The 23,967-nt window shown below is 43.2% G+C and overlaps 1 protein-coding gene across 1 annotated transcript in view; it reads left to right on the top strand.

Annotated features, from left to right (window-relative positions):
• Positions 1-23,967, top strand: part of FOXN3 (forkhead box N3) — a 130,582-nt gene that overhangs the window by 57,617 nt on the left and 48,998 nt on the right. The window contains exon 4 of the mRNA XM_084270619.1: positions 3,406-3,470. Coding sequence (XP_084126745.1) covers positions 3,406-3,470 — 65 coding nt within the window. The remainder of the gene's footprint in view (positions 1-3,405; positions 3,471-23,967) is intronic.

The following is a 23,967-nucleotide window of genomic DNA, read 5'->3' as shown; positions in this document are numbered from 1 at the left end:
GAGCCTGTGTGTAGCAGGGCCATCAGGCCACAAGTTTCTCTGCACTGACACAACTAGTTCCAACTAGTTGTTGCTTTTCTTCTAGTAAGAAAATGCTGTGTGGGGTGTTGTTAGAAATTAAATACTACTTCAATGTGTTTAGTTGGTAAGTTTGAGGGAAAACTGTTGTCAATAATGCTAATTGCACAAATGATAATCTTACAGGATGTACTAATTACAGAAGGACATTCTAAAACCAGATTTTGTATCTTTGTTTTGACAAAATACAAAGTATTATGCTGTTACGTCCATAGGAGAACCAGCCACTCTTCTCCAGTAGCTTACAGACTACACTGAGGAAACTATTTGTTCAAAAAGCAACTGGGATGGACCAAACGTTGGGGTTTTTTTATAGATGGTCTTTAGAAGAATTAACTTCTTCAAATGGTTTCTCAATGTGGAACAAGGAGGAAGCGGCTTTTGAGCACTTTAAAGTGAGAGATAGCATAAATCTGTAATTTTTCAACTTGAAATATGTTTTATTAATTAATGCCATCTGAGACTTCACGTGCAAAAGTTTGGGAACAGAAAGAAATTTATCCAATGCAGATCAGGCACAGCTAAACTTCAGCACAGCCTGCAAACACAGAAGTTTGTTGTTTGAAAGGCTTGACCGGTCGCTGTGGTACATTATTTACATGCTTGAATTCTTTAGCTTCCTTCCCTGGGAAGGCACAGTTAATTTTCTCAGTTCATGTGGGTTTGTGCTGAATCGGATGGAGGTTTTTATGAGAGCCTTGGGCCTTTTTTCAAGTTGGAAAATAAGATAAATCACTATGACTTTGTTTCTCTAGTGGAGACATTTTGTCTATTGAAATATATACGCTTTTCCCTCTCTTTTCTTTAACCCTCTTCTACCCACGTGCTGGGAAACAGCACCCTGGCACTAAAGTTTTACTATGCCGTCATTTCAGAATTTCAACATTTGGGGGGGGGGGGAGAAGGGCTTTAGAAAGCCATACTGTGATTTTTGATTTTTGTGGCAAATGTGTGCAGTACGAAGACTACACTATGGGTTGCCACTTGTAGCTTGAGGGGTCTTGTCCCAGAGATTATCCTGGACTCAGAGCCGCTGTAAAGCTGTGAGCCCGTCCGATGGGAGTGTGAATGCCCTCAACAGCTCTTGACCTTCGTGTGAGTTGAGGAGCTGCACTTGAAGAGCTGGCGCTTGCTATAAGGAATGCAAACAATTGGCTGTATTAAGCCCTGTGAAGTGAGCGTGCGTATTCAGATGAGTGCATGCCCCAGCGCACTCCAGCACTGATGAATGTAGACCTACTTAACTCCTTTCTGGTCATTTTACTCGTGTGCTCTCTCCCTCAACTCCCCTTTTTGTTCAGGGGTATTGAAGGCTTTTACTACTCCTGTAATTGGTTCGGATCCTTCTACAGTCTGTATTTTAACACGGTGAAGTTTTTATATGCTAGCACAAGAGCCTCCGCAGAGCAGCTGTGAAAGCTGTGTGTTTTATATATGGTGTTTTATCTGAACTGTGCTGATGCTGCTGGTGTAACAGGCAACATCTGGTTTCCACTGCAATACATTTTGTGTAGCGGTAGTTGACTGAAGAGAAGACAGAAGTAACTTTGAAGAGAAATGGTGTGTGGGGCTTGATTCGTAATTTGCATCCAAAGAGGAAGGTGGATTACCTTGAAAAGGCAGTGTGTCTTACCATAATCTTCCTGAAGGATATTTAGTCCCTTGCTTTTAATTTGTGCTCAGATTGCACATGGCATAGGGCAATTATTTATGTACTGATAGCATAGTTTAATGTTACTAATTTAAATAAGCTTTTATTAAGTTTTTTTAATAATTAAAATACTTAATAAAATAAAAGCTTAGTATATTGAAATAGCTATGATTGTCTTCAAGCTTTAGAGGACTTTGAAACCTATTTCCTGACTATGGGAGAGACCCCCCAGCAAGCCATGTCTTCCTCCTGCCTTGACAACTCTACAACAGCTCTTTTCTGTGTTTTAGTTACCTCCCATCAGTACTGTCATTTTTAAAACACTTGTGCTGGAGCCCTAGGAGTTCACTCATCCCATCCTACAGGTAGTGCCTCTCCCGTAGAGGCCTCCCACGCAGCAAGAGCAGCAGCAATGGCACTCTTCCTCAGGGCAGCACTGCATGTGGATTTCCTGGGGAGAAATGGGGGAGCAAGCTGTGCCTTAGTGGAGGGGGTGGGGGGCACACCCGGCCAACAGTCATCTGCACTGTTGAGAAGACAGCAAGGTTGCCTTTTACGCCTGTGAAGTTTGGTCCTTCTGCTCCCAGATGTGGCTGCGGGTCAGCTGCCTTCAGGGGGAGAGCTGTTGTGGGGCGGTGGTGTCAGTGCAGCCACACTCCAGTGCCTCTGCCAGAGAGAGGACTGTGGGCAGCAGTCAGGCGCTTCCTCACAGCCTCCCCTCTTCTCCAGCGTGCTGCACTGTGGGTTGTTGGAGTGGGTGCTCCAAAGTCCCATTGCGGGCAGCGCCATGAGGCTGCTCCAAGGAGATGAAGAAAACCAGGTTTAGCAGATCATACCAATGTTCCCTCCTCTTCCTCCTCTCCCTCCTCTTCCTCCTCCTTTGCTGTTATTGAACCCATTCTTTGTCTTCAGCTGCAATGACCTCAGAGGCCATTACATTTGGGAAGTGAATGAGGGACCTGGCGGTGGCCCAGGTTGAGGGAAGGGATTTGGTTCAGGTGGGCACTTGTGGCTGCCAGGTGCCCAAGGGCCCACCACGGCCACCATCGTGCCACCATGGGGTCTTGTGGGAGCTGCCGTGGTCGCCAAGCAGGCGCGCACAGCAGAGACCAGGCTGCATTAATGCTGGAGCTCGCACACATCTCATTGAGCTGCTGATGCGGCGAGGTGAGGTGCCCTCTGCGTGTGAGGGGATTTGGTGGGCAAAGTGCTCTGGTGGAAGCACAGAAACCACCGTGTGTCCAGCCAAGGCTTTCCCTGGGTGATGTGTTAGCTGGGGTACCAGGTTGTTAGGGCTGAGTAAAAGCTGTGAAGCATTTGGGCTTTCCAGAGGGCTGTGGGAAAAGGCGTGTGTGTTGCTGTAGGGAGAATTCAGTAAATATTTTTGATACTGATTTGTTGGGGGTTTTTATTATCTGTTCCAAATGCCTTTTTTCTCTCTTTCAGTAAGAGTGTGGGTGGATGCTTTGCTAAAGAGGTTTTTCCTGGTGAAGAGAATTGTGAATCTTGAATCAAATTAACCTATTTTTAACATGAAATTTTAGACCTTTGCTTGAAGCACAAATGCCATGATGTAATGTTAGCTTTAAAAACAAAATGGAATTAATGCAAATAGTAACTTATGAGTGTTTAATGTAAATGAGATTTTCTTTACACTTATTTCTTATTACCTTTAGCACATCAGGTCCACCCATTTGGCCAGGAAGCACCTTTTTCAAGAGAAATGGAGCCCTTCTACAAGGTAGGTGATGGATACTACATCTTGGAGTAACTGTTCTACTTAATAAATACCTCTTGCAAATTGCACAGCTTTTGTAATATTCACTGGGCAAGAAGTAACCAATTGTTTTTTGTTTCCTTTAACCTGTCTCCTTTATTGCGCATCTGGTGCCTTGAAAATGACGATTTCCTACATACAGTGAGTGTAGTCTATAAAAGTTGCTGCTTTTTCTCTTTCCTCAGGTTATTAATTTGCCTACTGTAAAACATGGCAAAGGGTGGCTTTCTTTTTCTCTCCTTTGTATGTTTAAAGAGGGCCCAGCAGGAAATGTTCCAGGTACACAGCTTTTAGCTTTGTGAATGAAGCAAGGTTGTTCTTTGAGAGAGATCCTTTCTTTTACTGCCTAATTGTGCTGATAGCACAATGTGCCTGAAGGGAGGTAGAGGTGGTGCTGTGGGGGAAACAGTGGCAGAGTATTTGTCTCAAGAAACCTACTGTGTTTAAGGACTCTTATGTTCACAGAGGAATGTTAAATATCATATTTCCACTGGGTGGACAATGTAAAGAGAAGCTATATAACAGCAGTTTTGATAGGTGAAGATTTTCAGACAGTTTTACCAGATTTAAAACAAAAATCATTGTTGACTGCTCAGGGTGTGTGTATTTCTGCCATTGGGTACACCAAGCTACCATCGCTCTGCATGGCCATGTCTTGGAAACACCAGGGGCTGTTTTCCCCAGCTGGATACATTTCTCTGTGGTGCAAAAGTAACTTACACTGTTTAGGATGATTGTATGGTCCTTGCAAGTATTTGTCCATGAAGTGTTGTAGTTTTGTGTTCATTCTGTTGGGCCAAGGGTTTTCTGGCCTTCTTTCCAGCAGAAAATGCTGTACCATGTTGTTCAGAACATTTACCTGGATCGCCTAGGATGGAGCCTTACTCACAACTAGGCTTACAAGCAAGTTATGGGTGGGCAGAACTGCTCACTTTCCACACTCCAAAGTAATCCAGCATTTGTAGTTTATCCAAGAATACTTTTCAACGAGGTCCTTGTACCTGTGTACATCGTTCTGTTATCTAATATCTATGCTGAGATGTGTTCAAACAAATTTTAAATACATAACAGAGTTCAGATTATTTCTTAACACTAGGAGATGGTATAAATTGTAGAGGTTGGCAGATTTTGGCTTTGAGCTTGATAGGACAGATTGCTACCTTTGCAGTCCTTCCTGGTGGAAGTAACTGGGATTTTTAAAATGTATTTTTTAAGGAAGAAACCCCAAACTGTTGTGAGAGGTATGCTTGATTTGTTTCCAGTTGTTCAATAATTCCAGCTTTAAATGTGTACCTGCACATACACACTCTTTGTAATTTGAGCTCATAAACTGTAAATTACTCTGTCAAGTCTGTATGGCACAAATGTTTTATCTCTTATGATGCAAGATATACAGGAATTAGTAACAACTGTTCTGTAGTCCTTTCTACCTCAGTTGCTGCTTAAAGCCTTACCCCAAAAAAGAAGAGTATGCTGGTCTCTACCTCTTCTCTGCCTTCCTCTACCTTCCAAATTGGGGAAAAAAATCCTAAAGGCCAAAAACATTCCAGCATATTAAAAGAAATACGGAAAAAGAGAGATGACTGCCATTTCAAGCAACTTAACAAAGCTTAACAGACCTTTAACAGAGTTGGCATTCCATGTTGCCATTTCAAGTGGAAAATGCAGGCAATTTGACCTCTCATATGCATAATACGACTGAGGTTGGAAGGATGAGAAATGTGAAGGAAAACCTCATTAAAGTAGTTTTTTAACAGTTCCTGGGTTTAATTTTAAAAGAAGAAAATAACTCAGCCACACCTTTCTTTCTGTCCATCTTTCATTTTTCCCTACAACGAGCTCTTTCACATACAGGCTTCAGCAGGTTGCATGGAAACAGTGCAGCCACCTCTTTGCCGCTTCTGACTTTTTCCACAAGCCCTCTGTAGAGGAATGGTAGCAGGTGCAGGAGGTGTGAGATGAGAGAATAGAGAGCTTTGTCAAGTCCTCCTTCCTTACATGACCATCTTAAGACTCTTTTCCCAGTGTTAATATCCAGCTTAATGCAAAGAGGAAAATGAAAAATTGGCTTGGTTATCGGTTTCAAGTTATAGCAGTGCCTTTTGGTTGGCAAAGGTTTAGGTAACAAAGGGATTTTATATTACTTGATAAATGTTTTGCTGCATTTGGAAAGAATGTTCAGTGTGTTTTTCAGACAATAATACAGAATAATTCTGAAATTTTAGTAAATGTGATGTTCATGTGCACTTGTCACACCTCATTTCTTCTGAGTTGTTAAGGAAAATGTGCTTTTTCTGGTCTGGGGAATGAAGAGAAAAAATTCTGCAATGTAAGTAGTACTCTCTTTAGCCAAGACAGACTTGCAGACGCTCCTGGTTTCCATTCATTTTATACCTGAACTATTTGGCAAAGTAATCTTACCCATTGTAAAGCATTTAACTTAGTTCTCCATAGAAAGTTACTGAGAAACCAGTTAGTTATCTGTCTACCTCAAAATAGCAAAGGAAGAGAAAGGGAAGCTAAAACTCATTGTAGCTATTCTGTGTCCTTAATGTCTTTAACATGAGCAGGGTTATTTGTTCCTTTCTGGTTGTCTTCGTTTGTACTTTGTGAAAAATTTCTAATTAAAAAACATAATATGTATATATATGCCATTTTCTTTTCACCTATAATTCTATTAGATTGGAGATGGCTACCTCAGGTTATTTTGTGATGATCATGATACAGTTATTCCTAGCATTGAGGCTAATCAAAACAAATGAACAATAAAATTACTTCATATGTTGTCATCTGCTGAAGTGCTTTTGGAAATGCTGAGCTCCTTCTGCTTGGTGAGGATTGCTCCTTTGTGTTCTTTGCTCTTCTGCTGAAGCCCCACGTAGGGCTTAATGTGAGTAGGACTTTCAGCCTTACCAGACTCTGATAACCTTCTCTCAAAAGTTATTTTTATGTCTCTGAAGATCGCTGTGTTGCAGCCTTCAGGATTCCCAGATAAAACAGGGATTTGTTCCTACTGTTTTACTTTTTTTATCAGTTTTTGTAGCTGGTTGTTGTACCCACTGTGGTTTTGTTTCACATCACCGCTTAGTTGTTTTAAAGCTGCTGTACCGAGAGCCTTTGTTACCACTGTTCTTCCTGTTCTCACTTGTCATAACACATCCATTTTTATTTAATAAAATGTATAGCAGAGAAAAATCTGTGTGATGGAAAAGATTTAGACATACTCTGAACTCTTGGGAAACTTGTGCAGGGTGAGATAGATGGGGACATAACCACATAACCTTCAAGGCCTTGAAACTACTGCATCATGTTCAGATACAGGTCAGTTTTGTTGCCTCTGCTCTGGCCTTGGGTATTAATCTTTCGTCAGCGACTTGAGGATGCAGTTGCTCACAGATCAGTGGTAATAATACAACTATTTTGTTTCCAATGTATCTAACATTCTCCCTAAATAAACTAAAAATACATTGTGACAGTAAGTTTTAGCAGCAGTTGTGTAAATCCCAGCTGCTGAGTGCCCCCTGTAACGGGGCTGTGGAGGGGTTTTAGTTCTGTTTCCTAAAGATCAATTTTCATTTTGAGGAAGAAAAAGTACTGAACCTGTGCTCTCTCTTTGTCTCAGTTGCCCTCACACTTTCAGAACTGAAATGCAACATATTCCTCTATCTCCTTATATTGAATTTGTCATGCCCTGAGTTGCAAAGAAGCACATGTAGAAGGTGCTTGTGGGTGTTAATTGCAGCTGGCATGGAATTCAGACTGCATGGCTTTCCTTCGAAGCAGTGGTTCTCTTTTAATTAGAGTGGGAAAAAAGACTGGCAAAACCCCCTCACATTTGCGGAACACAGGAAGGGAGGAGTGAGGAATCGTGTGTGGCCTCTGGTTGCTCTTGGCTGAGGGAGCCTGAGAAAGGGGGGATTGCTTTCCCCAGACCTCACAAACCACTTTGCTCTCTCTCTGCCATCAGCTGCAGGGAACAGGCATCTCCATGCTCCAGAACAGAGCAATCGATAGGCTGGTTACCTGGGGAGTGGCTCAGCAGCTTCTCGTCTGGAAAAGCATTTTGTGAAACTCATCTCTGACGAATGCTTTCAGCAGCCCCTCTATGATCTGCTGTGGTCCAGCTGCCATGGCTGTAGTTGGCACTGCCTGTGAGGAACTCTGGGAGGAAAGAGTTAGAAGACTTTGTCTCCATAGGATCAGGTGTCACCAAAACTGGCAGGAGACAATGAATCCGCAGTTGGTTGCAGAGTACACATGGAAACTCTAGGCACTGTTGATGCAGGCAAGAGATCAACCCTTGATGCCCTCGATGTAAGATGGTAGCTTTCATGGTTTAGTGTGCTGACATCTGATGCTTGACCATAACGTGAGACTTCAAGGAAACTGCCAAAGCACACAGATCACTTTACTCTTAGATTAAAACGGGAATTTGAGAGAGCAAGAAAAAAAAACCCAGCATTTTTTGCTTTGGGGTTTTAATTCCTTCAGTTTCTGCTCTATGAAATGAGGATAATAATAGTGCTTCTTGTGGCCCAGAGCTGTCAGTCTGTAGAATGTTCGCTCTGTCATATTCCAGTGCTCCACTAATGGGAGAACTTTAAACAGGGGTAACCTAACTGTGCAAAGCAACGGTGCTGTTCGTTAGCTTTTTCATGGAAGGGTATTTTGAGTTATCTTCATCAGAAGAGCGCCAAACGTTTTGACTTCACCTTGTTTTCTCTTCAGATTTTGCTTCTCTGAGCTCCTGTTCCACTCTCTTTGAAACTGCAGTGACAGTCTTTGCCTTTGGACAACCTATTGAACTAAGAGCAATGCTACTATCTCTCCTTGTTAACAGTAAATCACTTTTCAGTCACATTGCATTATTATTTAAATCATCTTCTCCCCTCCACCCCCCTTCACATGAAGGGTACCTGACAATCTTGTCAGGAGTTTCTTTTCAGGAAGAAGATCCATGTGGTGCTTCCGTAGAGACCGAATATTTGAATAATTTATTTATTATCAGCATTCATTGTGTTTGCAGTGGTATTACTGAAGAAGTAGAACTAAGTCAGAGGGGTTGTGCAGCATGTCCCTAAGGGAGTAATTTGAGCAGCAGAGCTCTCCTTTGTTTGGGAAGGTGGGTAAAAAGCCCTAGTGGGGCTGCTGGGGTCCGTAGGGTGCTGGTAGGGGCTGGTGTTTGAGAGGATTTTAAAATGGCCCTAACACCCAATCCCAGTGAGAACGTTTTGCAGTGATCCACACAGCATTGGTCACTTTGGGGTGTGACATTTGAAGCTCCGTGTTCTGCATAGGACATTTGTTTATAGGGCACTGTGCATTAGCTGTGCAGCATGTACAGAGGCTTTTCATTCCTGTTTCTCTAGTTGGGTGTGTAGATGATGGCAGAAGCTGGTACTTTGTTAAGTGTTCACGTGTGGTCCTGTTAACGTTGACGTGACAGCCCTTGGTAAGGCTGTGCGACAGCTGGATGGTTATAGTCCCCGTGATGGAAACGTCTGAGCTACCTTTGGCCTATAAAGTTGAGAAGGAAGAAAAACCAAGCTGAGGCAAACATGTCCCACTGACAGTAGATCACATTGCAAAGTACACAAAGATAAGTTGAATTCCTACTGTGTTTGAACTCAGTGACTTATGTTTTAGTTCTGCTTAGGTGTTTGCTGTCTTTACAGATAACTTTGCTTGTTCTGTAACAGTCTCACTGTCCCATTTATGGCTGCAATACAGTTAACTTCCTTTCTACTAGCTGGTACAGTGCTGTGCTTTGGCTTTAGCATGAGAATAATGTTGATAACACAGTGATGTTTTTAGTTGTTGCTAGGTAGTTGTAGTATTTACATTAAGTCAAGGACTTCTCAGCTTCTCACACCCTGCCAGGTGAACAAGGAGCCTGGGAGAGCAGAGCCCAGACTGGCCAGAGGGATGTTCCATGTCACAGAATGTATGGTTTATAACTACATGTATAACTGGGGAAGCCAGGAGATGGGGTTGCTGCTCAGAAGTATACTGGGCTTTGTGTGTACACACTTTCTGTGTGTGTAGTTGTTCTCTTCCTCTGTTACCCTGTTGAAGTGTCTTTATCTCAACCCATTAGGTTTTTCCATTCTCTTCCCATCCCACTGGGGAAAGGAGTAAGCAGGTGGCTTTGTGATTCTTAGTTACCAGCTGGGGTTAAACCTTCAAACATTGCAGTGAACGCCTCCCTGCTCCTAGCCTGGCCATCATCAAGGGAGCCACAGTCCCTTCAGAAGTAAACCTGTGCTGCCATTGGCTTATCCATGACCTCATGCTTTGAGATGCTCCAGCGTGACCTCATGCACAGGCAGAGATGCTTGGAGGTGTACCTGCTGCAGCATGGACTTATCCTTGGGCCACAGTCCCGTCAGGAGTGTACCTGCTGTGACACAGACATTACAGGCCACAGACGCTTTGGGGTGTACCTGCTCTGGTGTGGACTTACAGCCGAAGAAGCTCTGTGTGCCCTACTCCCACAGGTCACAGTCCCCTTCACTGAAATTCACACTGGAGTTCCAGCCTGCCCAGTACAACAGCACAGAAACAGCAGTGATGCTGTGGCCATCAGTCAGCCCAGGCGCATCACCACTGCTGCTACCAAGATGTTCCCGAGCACAGCACAGTACGAGGCTCAGCAGGGCAGCACGACAGGAGCGGCAAAAGCAAGAGGCAGCCACTAACGAGGAGAAGACTAATATACAGTAAGGCAAGCAAGCCCCGTGGCAAGCACAGGAGCTTGCCAGTTAATACCTAACCAGCAATTACAGCTGTAAATTCAATCTAACACATTCCAATCAAATCTGTCATTGTCTTGAAATCTTCACACCCCATGTTGGGCACCAAAGAGGACAACTGTTGTAGTCTAACTGCAGCCAGCAACGAAGCACTGCACAGCCACTTCTCTTTTCTCCCTTGGCAGGATGGGGGAGGGAATCAGAGGAGTAAAAGTGAGAAAACTCGTGGGTTGAGATAGAAACAGTTCATCAGGTAAAGCATAAGCTGCACACACAAGCAAAGCAAGACAAGGAATTCATTCCCCACTCCCCATGGGCAGGCAGGTGTTCAGCTATCTCCAGGAAAGCAGGGCTCCGTCACACGTAATAGTTACTTGGGAAGACAAATGCTACCACACTGAACATCCCCCCCTTTCCTTTTTCTCCTTCTCCCCCCTGCCAACTTTCTGTGCTGATCATGATGCCAGATGGTCTGGAATACCCCTTTGGTCAGTCCAGGTCAGCTGTCCTGGCTGTGACCTCTACCAGCTCCTCGTGCACCCCCAGCCTCCTTGCTGTGGGGCGGGGTGAGAGGCAGCCAAGGCCTTGGCTCCGTGTAAGCACTGCTGAGCAGCAACGAAAACATCCCGGTGTTATCAGTGGTGTTTGGGTCACAAACCCAAAACACAGCCCAGTACTAGGTACTATGAAGCAAATTAACTCTATCCCAGCCTGAACTAGCACACCCACGTAGTGACTAAAATTACTGCTTCTGAGTGACTCAAGATGAAGTTTACTGACTTTGTTTATTTTCCTTGGTGACTGGAGGGTGTGAGTGCTGCAAAGCAAGTCCTGCCGGGGTGCAAATCTCGGGCAGACGTGAGGATATGGCTGTTTGACCTGTTTTACCTTCAGTGTCAACTGCTGTGTTGAGCAGCACTTCGCAGTACACACTGAAGGCAGAAACAGCTGCTGCTGCAGGGCCTGGCTGCCACGATAACGAGTGCAGTGTAGGACAGGACAAGGAGGCATGGAGAAGGGGTGAGGACCTACATGGTCCTTGCCCAGAGTTCAGTGCGGAGGGAGTTCAGTAGAACAGGCAGTGTTGCTCTCAGGTTGCTGCTGAATGGTTTCAGATAACACTCTTAGCTGTCCAGGTTGGTTCTGTAGGTGGCGTGTCTGTGACGTTGTCATTTGAACACTGGAATCTACTTCCTTTATGTGGCTAGTTGCTGATCTCAGCTTTTTTAGGACAACTGTTTTCTGTGACTGACCATTCCATAGGCATCAGGACAGGTGCTTCTGTGCAGAGACATGTCCCTCTCCCTCCACAAACACGGGATTTACTTACAAACAGGACACTGACCATACCACCGTCTGGTTTCAGTTGGGTGAAGGGAGATATGGACTAGATGCAGCAAGAGAAATGGCAAGTTCCTGTTCAGTGGTGGTCTCCTTTACCAGGACTGCCATACATCCAGGATGTCTCCAATGTTTTCTTTCCCCACCCCCCACTCCGGACCTATAGTCTGCTCAGAGCATGGGTGTCCCATGCCTGTGCACAGGGTTTCTAGATGCCTGGCAGCGTTGTGGGAGCATCTCCTAAGGGGCTGTCAGGTAGCTGGGGAGTCCTGGACGTGATCACTGCAGATACAGAGACAAATCTGGCAGCAGTCAGCATCAGACCTTTGCTGTAGGTGGAATTTGGGGCCTGGCCAGCTCTGGCTAGGCTGGGGCTTGGGGTAGGAAGTTTCAGTGGCCCGTGACAGGGCTGCAGTGTACCCTCGGTTAGATGCCGTTGTACAACAGCAGTTCTCTGAACGAGTCACGGTTAGAAAGCAGTGGTGAAATTTGTACAGTGACTTGGAAAATGGTAGAGTATGCAAAGATTTATTTTCCATAACTGTGAAATTATTGTGATTATTGCTATCGAAATCTCTGGGATGATGAGCTGGAGCATATGCTCTGTGCTGAGAGCCCGTGACTGTTTGGCATTCCTAAAATGTGAAGGTGGCTGATACTAGAAGTAATCTTGGCTTTCATAACCGTAAAGTCTGTTTGAGAACACAGCTACAAGAGAGGCATAAGCCTGTGTTTTACATGGAGATCACTAAAATAAGAATAATGCTGCAGTTGTGTTGCTATGAGCAGTTTTGGTGATGTGCAGATTGCTATGAGCAAGGGAGAGCTGTTGTCAAGATGGGCTGTTCCTTGACTTCATGTCAGGTTTCTTCATGCAGACCTATATTGGGACAATTAAAGCAGAAGCTCTGGGAATCTTTTAAGATGTTCTCTTGCTCTGACCTGCTTGTGTGATGGGCAGTTACACATTTTTGGATCTTTGGGGAAACCAAAGCTTCATAACTAATAAACAGAAGAAAATTATGGGAATAACAGTGATGGTGATCAAGTCCAAGTGTTGTTCGTGCCTTGTGTTTTTGTATGCTGCCTGTGTTGATGTTGTTCATGGTTAATAATGGCAATAATTTTTCTCTTTAACATTCTAAGAATTTCTCCCTGCTTGTCAGAGCAGATCTCTGTGCTGATGGTTAAAGACTGGTAAGTTCTTGTTCTACAAAATGGCATTTATTAAACATCTAGAAGAAATGGTGAATTAATGGAAATGGTGTATGACTAAGAGAGCTTCGTTTTATTTGAACAGTTGAGAAAAGTAGAGGCTATCTTAAATTGGAAGAGTGGTCAGTGGTGTGCACACTTCACTGCTGTGCTTTAATTAAGCTAAATGTGAAAAAAATCTGTTGGTTTCAGATCCTGGAATAACCTTACCACCAGAAATTCCTCAGTTGTACACTTGAGAGCCTGCGGAGCTCTGGGGTGGTCAAGTTTGTTCTTACAACTGTGAATGCATCACTTGATTTTTCTGCAGTTTACAATGGACTCAAAACTGAACTGGGACTTTATGAGAGAAGGAGGCAGGACTTTTTTTCTTATTGATACAGTATGTTCAGAAACCCCCAAACCAAAGCTAGGGTTCCTTTTAGGGGTAAGCAGTGCTTTATACTACTGTTTTGAAGCTACTTGAAGTACACCTGCCGAGGCAGTAGACTGTGAACATGAACATACAATATACAGCACTTCTTCCTTGTATCCCTTCCCCTTTGTAAAGGAAAGATAAGTTGCATCTGGATCCTGAAGGATGACCTTCTAAAAACCAGTCCTTTCTAATCAGCAGAATTGGACATTCTCTCATTTTCTTACAAAGGTGGGCTTCAGGAAGAGTCCAGAAGACTTTAGACGGGTAAATTAATTTAGCCTCTCTTTGATGTACTTAATACTAACCATAAATTACCAAAGAAAACATGACTTTTCTTTAAATTAATTTAGGACCACCTCCATCAATTCAGAAATACTATTATGGGATCCTTGGCTTCAACTTACATGTTATTTCTCTTAGGTTACTTTCTCTTTCTGGGTCAAAGTCCCACAGTGGTTGCAATTGCATATTGTAATGGTAATAAATTCTTTGTCTTCTGACAGTATCTATTTCTGTGTCTAGCCCATCATACTGCTTTCTAGTGCAAGAGAAGGATAAGGTGAAATTGAAATTCATCACAGAGTGATGGGAGATTCCAGTAGTGAGTTTTACATACATGCATAATTGGAGTGAAGATACCTGAAGAACACTGCCTGCATAGTTTTCGTTTTCATACTGCTGCAGTACATCCCTGTTTGGCAGGCTTTAAGCATTATTTATTTTGTGTGAAATGACGATATTTTTATTTCTTTGTTTTGTTGGGTTGCAGAGTCTGCAGAGTCAGTCTCTGAAGGTGTTCTGTTTCGTTTTTACTTTTTGGCTTTTCTAGACAGTTGCCTTGAACTGTGAGTGTGACTTAGCTGGGTTGCAGTCATCTTGCACAAGTACACCTGTTTGTAGCCTTCCTGTGCAAACGAAGCCAGTATAGTATATGTGAGAAGCCTGAAACGTGTGAACTGATACCTCTGCAAGGGTTTGCAACACCCAGCACAGAGTATGGCACTGGTGCTTGTTCTTAGTGCTTCAGACAGTATTAATCACCGAGGAGGCGGCCTGCGTCCGACGTGAGTGCTCAGAACGCAGTTCCGCTGCTCTGCAAAGGCAGGAGAAGCAGATTGGTGCCATCTATTCAAGTTGATACTCAAAATACCCAGCAAACCCTTAATTTCTCTTTACCATCTGTTGAGCAGCTTAATCCTCAGAGGCAGAAAGTCAGGACAGAACCTAGAGAGCACACTGTACTGTGAGGTCACGACTCCCTGGCTTTCCTGTTCAGTCACGATGGGGAGAGCAGAGCTCCCAATTTCTTCTGGCAAACAGGATCCAAATTTACAGGAAGATTTCTGAAATGAATCCTTCTAAATTTTGTTCCTATGATCAGCAGTTGCTCTCTTGCCAGACTGGCAAATGCATATAGGTCAGGGACATCACGATTTATTTTGTAAACATTTGATGATTTGACTGCTATCTTTAGAGATGCCCCCTCTGTCTGTGCGTAGATGTTTCTTCTTGAAGAGTAACTCATTAAACTCTTCCAGGTAGCCCTTAGGTTCCACTTCTGGGAGTATGATGAGCAAAGATTATAAAACAAACATCTCTGAGGTTTTCCCTGATATTTTACTTTCTCTGTGATTAACTGCAGTTGCAAATCTTAAATACGTATTTTTGCAGGAGGAGGAAAATGAAATGTAAAGGTCCAGATGAGATTTGTTAGTACACAAGACCACTGAACCGCTGTTCAGCAATCCAGAGATGAAGTAAGATACTTTATGATGAGGTAGTGAACTAGCAGTCTAAAGGCATTTCTTAGTTCTTGGAGTTTATCTGAACAAATCAAGATGTTGTGCCAGTACTTAGAGTGGAATAATAATCTTTTCCTCTGAAGATAAATTTAAAATAATAACAAGGAAAAAACGTGTGTTAGAACAGGTCTGTTACATGAAGACAGATTCTGAAGTATACAGTTCCTCTAAATGTTTTCTTCAGCTAGTAAACCTGTTTTATAAGCTGAAATTCTTTTCCAGATAATATCCTAGGGGAGTGTGCTCTGTAAGCTGACAGGAGGAGGGACAGCTTTATAGACCCAAGACAATATGCAAAGAATCTGAAAACTGCTTCTTGGAACAGCCCATATGTAACCTGCAATTTGGGGCACACCCAAGTGTTGCAGCGGCTGGCCAAGGGTCCTGGGAGAGGAGAGGAGCTGCAAGCTTCAGCAGTTCGTGCTGGCTGCCTGCAGTGGTTGGAGAATGACTGGCTGTGGTTTTGTTTTGAACTCCCAACTCCCATGAGCAACCGTTTCTGTAAATGTGTAGCCCCTCTGCCACGCTTTGCACACGTTTCAGGTCCTTGTACACATATTACTTCACAGGTAATTTGATGGAATGTTCTTATCAAGAGGCATGAGGAGCGTGAATCACTGCGTGGCAGCTGTAATTAGCATCGCGAGCCTCCACGTGTGTGTGTGTGTGTGTGTGTGTGTGTGTGTGTGTGTGTGTGTTAGTTAAACCAGCCACCTGTGCTCCTGCTGGGGACCGCCTGCTCTGCTCCAGTGCAGCACCCAACACACTGGAGGCATTGTCTTACTACAGGTGGCTTCCTCAACACCTTGGCTTTCCCAGATTCTTCATTGAGGTTGTTTCTTCAGTACCTGTAACCCAAAATCAGGGAGGGAAATGCTGTTGAATTTACGTAGGAAGCCACTGAGCTGAAGTCTGTAGAAGTTTTTCCTTGCAGGCGTGGTGTTTGGTTATTCAGAACCCAAAAAAAAAGCCTGTGTGGTAAGTATCTCCAGGTATTCAGACTGCATGCAAAATAATAAATGAGGGCTTCCCCGTTGTCCTTACTGGTAGGAAAGCAAGGGTTGCCTTTGGCTAGGAGACCAGCCACTTAGGGTGACGTGGCAGAGACCTGTGGTCAGCCCTCCTTGGGGAACATGGTCATCCTCATCTGCCTGGTGCCCAGAGGCCTCTGCAAAGGGCAGAGCGAGGTGGCCTCTATAAAAGGAACAGTCTCTCCGTGTGATCCCTGTGCGAGCACCTACTCTTTTGAACAGAGGCAGTTCGAAAAGTAACGTTCAGACCTGCGAAAGGAAGAGGCAGGTGATGAGGACTAGTTGGGGTGGGTGATGGTTACTATTAAAGATGCCTTCAGAAGTGCCCTATTGCATCTGACTCACCTGTCTCAAAATTTGGATGTACATTTTTCTCTGCTTGGATTCTGTGAGCTGGCGAGGAACAGTTTTACATCAAATACTGAGTTTCCCAAATGACTCATGATTTAGCTAATGCTCATGAATTCAGGACAAATGCTGAAGTCTGGGAAGGTTTTGACATGCTGTTCTTGTTATATACCAATAACAAAGATTTGTCCCAGCTTTTGCTGCACTGCTTTATGGTGGTGGTTTCACAAGTTGTATTTCTTCTACACTTGCTGAACCCTGTCAGGCTGCTGTTCTGCCATAATATATGTCACTGACAAAGCTGACTGTCAGTTAACGTTAATTAGCTATTGGTAGTGATTTGTCTACTGCAGGTAGAGAATAGGCTGGGTGTTGCCCCAGTGTCTGTACCAGCAGCTGGAGCTGCACAGAGGCGTGCAGCTCTGTCCATACCGCTTTCGCATAAGCAAGTACAGGGTCTGTCATTTCCTGCAGTATTTTCTCTATTTAAAGTCCTCTAATCGCAGAGCACTCAAATGAAGCTGTTCAGGCACTTTGGAATTGGAGAGAATGCCTTGGAGAAACTCTCCCACTGCAGCTGAATGAATGGTAACCAGGGCCAGAATTTGGTGGGAATGAGGAGCTGAGAAACCTGGCAGAGGTTCAGAATGCAGGGGTGGGGTGGCTGGGGAGCATTACCTTCTCTAAATGGTAATTTCTATTCTGTATGTTAATTAAAACACATAGTGTACAAACGAGCATTTAGGAAGTCTTCTGGAGTATTTTTTCCTAAGGGGATGTTTTGGAGGTAAATTGTGAGTTGTACATGCCTGCTCAGTTCAGCCTCTAAGCTGTACTGAAGCGCAGCCCAAATTGTATGTCCCCTTTCAGCAACAGGGTTTTATTTATGTTGATAGTTTTGGGGGAGCTGTTTTGTTCTTAGTAACCCATTTTGGGTATCCTCATTCTCTCAGGGAAGGACTAAAACCATGTCTGACAAATCAGTGGAGATTGATGGTGTGAGGTGGAGGAATCCGTTTCAGGAATATAGGCAGGAGTCACCAGCTTTAAAAGAAAACTTTTGATAGCAGTTAAGAAGTTTTACTTAAATCTTACTGATTCTTCTTCATGAAGACTCCTCAAACAAACTTACCCAGGAGCCAGTTTGGATTAATTAAACCTGTAATAGGTGGGTCTGATTGTGTGTTTCTGGTAAGTGTAGAAACAAGGTTCCCATTTAGTAATCAGAAAATGTTTACATGGGAGGCATGTTTTTCATTATCTTGTCAGTTTTGCTTTCTTTTCTGTCTTACTGTGCATTCATGACTCTGATTTGTATGCATCCTTGGTTCTGTGTAACATCCCGTATTCTGCGTCTCGGGTGGAATGATCTCAGGCACCGTCAGAGGTGGGTACCGCTGGTATTTTATCTGCTACTTTGCCTTTTTACAGAACATGGGCACATACTGCCTCAAAAACACCACCAGCCAGTTCCTCTGCACAATACTTACCACTTGAAAGGCTGTACAATTTCTGCAGTTCTTAGTGACTGCGATGACGTCAGGTGTAACAAATGAGTGACAATGAAAGGCAGGTAACAGTCTGCTGCTGGGTTTAGAGGTGGGGATTTTCTTTTTTAAACTTCTCACAGAGGTACAAATACTTCCTGCCCTGGGAAAAAGAAGTAACAAATGCCTGCGGGGAATTAAAAGGGATTTGGAAATGAAATGCAACCCTGTGCCCCAAATATGAAATTGCATGTGGTTTGCCTGGACATTTCAGTAAATCCACTGTCCTAATCTAATCCAAATAATTAGATTTTGGATTAAGGTAGGCTATAGTTATCAAACCCAGAACAGGTAGAGATAATTTTTGTCCAGTCTGGACCCTCTCTTATTATGCCAAGGTTATTTTTCCTATTTATAAACCTCTGTATCTTTCCCCTCAGTGATTAATCTACAGGCAGAGTGCAAAAGTTATTAAGACTAGAAACAGACAAAAAGATAAATGCTGACCTTTCTAATTGGCTCTTGAAACCTGAAATATTTACCGCTCAGAGGATTAATAATGTTTGTGGAATTATTTGTCATCCAAACTAAGTATTTCTTGCTTCTTCATGAAGCCGTGCTAACCTCAGATAAATAAATATCTGCTGGTGCCTCCACATAATGGATTTTTTGACATCGCTGTAGGAAGAAATCTTACTTCCAAGCTATTCACAATAAACTTCAGTAGCCAAGCACACTTTACTGTTGGTTCCCTCACTTGCTTTGCTGAGTGCGATCATGGCTGGAAATGAATGGTTCGCTTCTTTATCTGAAGTCTTTGGCACTGGGAATCAAGACTTAATCATTCCCTGCATTGATGGGTAGCAGAGCATAACGGCTCCCTCAGAGCTGACAGGGTGGTATTTTGTTCTTTGCTCGTGTTCTCTGGAGTCAGTGGAAAAGGCTATAAAACCTGTGATTCTTTGCTCCACTATGGATTAGGGGTTTTCAAGCATAACTCTGAGATTTTTTTCTCTCTGTTAGTACTGAAGCTGAGATGTACCCTAGAAAGCGTAATGATGTCGCCACCGAGAAAGTGCTTGTTTGTACTGCGTCCTGCAAGCTAGCTGGGATTAACTATTTGCATTGCACTGTGTTATGGGGAGTTTTATTAGCAGAGGATAACAACTTCAGCATTTCACTGCCCAATCTGTAGTCTCTTCTCACAATAAGAACTCAGTAAATGTGATGAAATGGATTGTCTTTGTTGGAGTGTTGGTCTGTTAAAAGTGACTGTGAAAAGGAGAGAAGGCCAGAAAGTACTATACTTCTACAAAGGGGGGAAAAAGAAGGCAAACATAAAAACACCATAAGACCTGTCCTGTGGCTTTCTTGCTGTGATAAATGTAGTGGGTTCCAGGGACTTCTGAAAGTGAGTCTTTAAAACCGCCCTGACACAACGAAAGTGCAAACACTGAGCTAATCTTGAAGAGCAAGTAGAATCACGTTGTATTTGACTTGAAAAGGAATGGTAAACTGTCCTGCTGGGCTGCTGATGGATAAATGAACGTTGATGTTTCAGAATAAAAGCCCATGTAAATTCTGTCTTACGTGTTATGTAACAGCTGAGGGGTTTAGGAGAATTATGACGTAAAAGCCTGATGCTTATTTAATAAACTGATCATTAATTACAGTTCAACAATTTACTTCTGGAGTGAAATGAAGAGTAGCTTGGCAGCTCTTTTCATTTTAATTGCAGCATCTGTTGCAAGCCTCAGTTCCTCTTCCCTGACAGAGTATCTTGCTGCATTCATGCCTTATGCATATTACTGGCAGTGTTTCACATAGCAAAATAGCACAGTTTATTTTGGGGAGGTGATATGTGCCCACTTGATGAAACACCAGTTTGCTCGGGACGAACAGCAGGAGCAAATTGTTGATCCACTCTGGCTGGTTCTGAACAGAGCTTCCTAGCTGCACAGTTCTTTCCTCTTCTCCACCTCCCCCATTTCCTCTACCACTTCCAGTTAAATCATGTAGTTGTAGAGGAAAGCACATGTGATTGTACCAGCGTTATTAAAAGATGATTTTGTAGGTCATTGATGATTAAATTTGCTCAGGAACTCTGATATGGCTGGTGGCTAGATCCAGCAGGAGCTAGCAACATCTCCAGTCAAAAGCTTTAAACACGGTGCCAACTGCTTAAAGTTTGGGACCACCTCTCAGTTGCACATCTGAATCTGCCATGTGCTGTGGCGGCCACTTCAAGTTTCGAGTTGTTGCTCTGAAGTGAGAAGCAGGTTTGCACCCACAAAACATTTGAACTTCTGAATTGCCGCCGGTGCTGCAGCAGCCACTGAGGCAATCAAGAGGGAAGGATGGGCTTTTTGTACGTACGCTTCCCAAGGCATGGATGTCCTGTCCTGGAAGGGCAATTGTGGAAACAGATGATACTTGTAGAGAAGGAAGAGTTAGTACCTGAGCTGCTAGATAAAAAAATAGGCAATATCCCAAAACACTACATGGGAGATCAAGTTAAAAGGAAGGTCGGTATTATCCTATTGAACCAAAACCAGGGCATCTTATGACTCGAGTTCTTCCTGAAAATCTTTATTATTCCAAGAATAATTGACCCCAAACTTTGCAGTGAAGAACTGACCTTCTTCTTGTCCACAGGTATGAATAAGAATTTACATTTCCTCAGAGGTTAAACAAATTCAAGATAATGATGCCCCAGGTTTGATGATAATTCCTGCAGTCATTTATTTTCTCCAGTGGCCATTAGCGGAATAAAAGCCAAGAGGTTCCTCGTGCTTGAGCCTGCAGTGCTCACAGCAAGTAGTGCAGAGTGTTGGTAAGAGTGGTCTTGGGAAAATTTTTACCATTTCTTTTTAGGTGGAAAATCTGATACACACACACACACACACACCCCCCTTAGCCTTTTGATGGTGTTGATTTGCTTAGGTTTTGGGGAAGTCCTGGTTTCCCACAGACACATAAGTAACGAGAAGTTTGCTCTAGATTTGCACTGCGTGTATTTACTAGAGTTAATGGAGACAAGAGTGTTTCAGTGTTGCCTTTTCTACATAGAAATTTTAATTGTTTTCCTTCTTCTATAAGGGAGCTTAAGGCAGCAGTGTATCAGCTGATACAGCAGAACAAAAGTGCTCAGGTACAGTCAATGAACAGTAGTGATAAAGCCACTTCTTGGCTGCCCACGTGTAGATTTTTGGTACCAACCTGCGTAACTGGTACACATGGTGTGGTTTGATTGCCAGTGGACTAATCTGTGGGTGACAGAAACACCAGCAGTGATGTTTAGCTATGTCACTTGAAGAACCAGTTGTTCAGCCCCTGGAAGGCTGCTGAGTTACGGAGGCTTTCACCAAAGGATTGCAGGGTGCGAGTGTTGTCAGTGAAGGAAAGGTAAAGAAAACTTTACCATAAAGGCTGAGAGTTTGCTGTGGGAGTTGGTGGTGACAAGTCGCTTTCATGTAGCTGTAGTTTGAAGAGGCAAAAAAGAGCTCATTACAAAACACCAGCATAAATTGGGGGCTTTAAGCTTAATTAGGGCATACATGTTGTAAAATGAATTTCGTGGGGGAAAAGTTTCCACCTTATTTTTAATTATATTTGTATGACTTTTTATACAGTAATTACATGTTTTACTTTGAACATCAAGTTATATTGGGAAGTAAATGGTACAGGCTGAGTCTGAATTTTAAGTGTGAGCAATGTTTAAAAAGCAATTAACGCAGAGAGGTGCACTGAGTGATAAATGGGGGAGGAGGCAAGCAATTGAAAGTGAAATGATCTTGCTATAACAGTTTAATGTTCCAGAGATGTGGTAGGGAAGCGACTGGTTCAGCTCCTGACTTTCTGCTGGGCTTTTGCCCAAGGCAAATCCTGTGGCAGCGCAGCATTTGTATGCGAGGCTTCAGCTGGCAGCTTCGACTCTCCCAGTGGCTTTACTTTGCCCACAGTATTGACGAGTCTTTAATTACATATACATCTTCTACTGAATATAATATAGTCTTAATTATAAAAAGATTAGGTTTTATTGTGGTTTTGGAAGAGGTGAAAGAAGCGAGATTGCTGTCCATCTGACTCTTCCTCCTAGCGACCCGCGGAACTTTGCGTGCCCCTCTGAGAGCTGTGCTGGGGCACTGTTCACAAGGGAACAGGCTGAAGCTGAAGAGGTTGCAGCAGTACTGTCATGTCAGCTCAGGGGCCCTTTGACTACTCATCACCTTAAAATATTTTCTTTGTATGCAGTTCTGTGCACCCAGCCAGTTGAACTGACTGCCAGACCCAGACGACACGTGTACAGTAGGAGGAGAACAGCCCCCTGTGGCTTTTATTTAGTTGGATCTTTCCAGCAAGCATCCTTCCTTCCAGAAACAACAGAAACTGTGAAGAAAATCTGGGGAGATGCAATGAGTGATGAGTCATTCCTCCAGTTCAGTTTCTGTATTTAAAATGCCCATTTTGTCTGTAACCTAAAACTCTTCCCAAATGTTGGGCCAGTTTTAATCCTTTCTTTTGTTCAGGGAAGAGGGTGATTTACCAAAGGTTAGGGGGATTGTGTTCGTAGAATGTACTGAGTTGGAAGGGACCCATAAGGATCATCGAATCAGACTCCTGGCCCTGATTCAATTTGCCAGAAGAAATAAAGTAACTGAAGTTTCTGTGCTGTTTTGAAAACTTATTTCGTGAAAGACCTTCCAGATCTTTAAGCTTCTGACTCTCACAGGTGCAGTGGAAATTATTTAATATGCAAAGCAGCAATATTTTTAAATAGAAGTAACTTTTTTAAGCGTCCTTGCAATATATTTAAAAGTATTTATTTGGAAGTAACTCAGAGCACTTTCTTTCTGGATGGGTTGTGTTATATTTTCTACAAGAAACAGAGAGGTGTAGCTGTACCTCCTGAGCACTGATCTTGGGCGAATTTTGTGATGATGAGGGTTTGTTCATGTGGTTTAACAGGTAAATTCTCCTCACAAGAACACAGTGTACCACCAAAAAATGTTTTGGCTGACACATTTCCATTAGTAATCATACCTTCGCCCCTGTTTTCATCTGAAAGTGATGTGTACGTGTCCCTGGCCAGCAGTGAGGCAGGATCCTGCTGCTCAGGGACACACAATGGTAAGTGAAAGCTGCCTTGGGGAGACCCCAGCAGCATATGCCAATGATACCTGGGCAGGACGTTGGAAATGGTGAGTGTGTTAGGGTATTATCTAACCTTATTAAAACTGGAAAATGACTTAGTGTTGTTACTGCTGAACAAATTCATGGTTGTGTAGATGAAACTGCCTTATGGAGAGAAATTGCCGCTGTTAAATGAGAACACAGTGATAGTATCAGTGCTAAGCAGGACTGTAGCTATAGTTTAGATCACACCAGTGATGCAAATATTTTCATGGGAAGGAGTGTTTATTCCGACACACTACTGCACATCTTGCCCATGTTTGTGTGGTTTGTTGGCTCTTTGCTGTCCCTCGACAAAAGCTGCTCCAGACCAGTCCCTCTATGGCTGAAAATGAAGCACAAGCCTGGATTTCAGGTTCCAGCTGTCACCAAGGAGGGCAGAAAATCAATGCTGCCAGTGGCAAGGCACCGAACGACCAAGGGGAATAAATCTGACTCAAAGGCTCAGAAAAGGAGGTTGCAAAGATTCCCTGTGCCATTAGTTACAGTGGGTTTTATTAAGGAACAAAGACTCCACATATATTTATAACCAGTTGCTTATATACCGTAGGCCGCTTCTATTTTCAGTAATATGCAAATACATTGTGAGTTGGAATTTCTTTGCTATAATTAATTTAAAATACAGGCATGAAAGAATAGGGTTTGGGGTGGGTTTTTTTCCCTCCAAGTCTTTGTTTCTTGAAAAATGGTTTCTATCAAATATGTTTAGAAATGTTTTGTTTTATACTGCCAGTTTGAAGTGCAGATCAAGTCAGCACTGCAGCAGCCCCCGTGTATAGCTGTATGAAGAACATCTTTTTGTAAATATCAGTCAATACATCTCAGAGTGTTTTATGGAACGTAACATAAAAGGCACGTTCCTTGCCAAAACTTC

This window comes from Gallinula chloropus (genome assembly GCF_964237585.1).
Source record: "Gallinula chloropus genome assembly, chromosome: 14".
Lineage (NCBI taxonomy): Eukaryota > Metazoa > Chordata > Aves > Gruiformes > Rallidae > Gallinula > Gallinula chloropus.
This window is presented reverse-complemented; position numbering and strand designations above follow the sequence as displayed.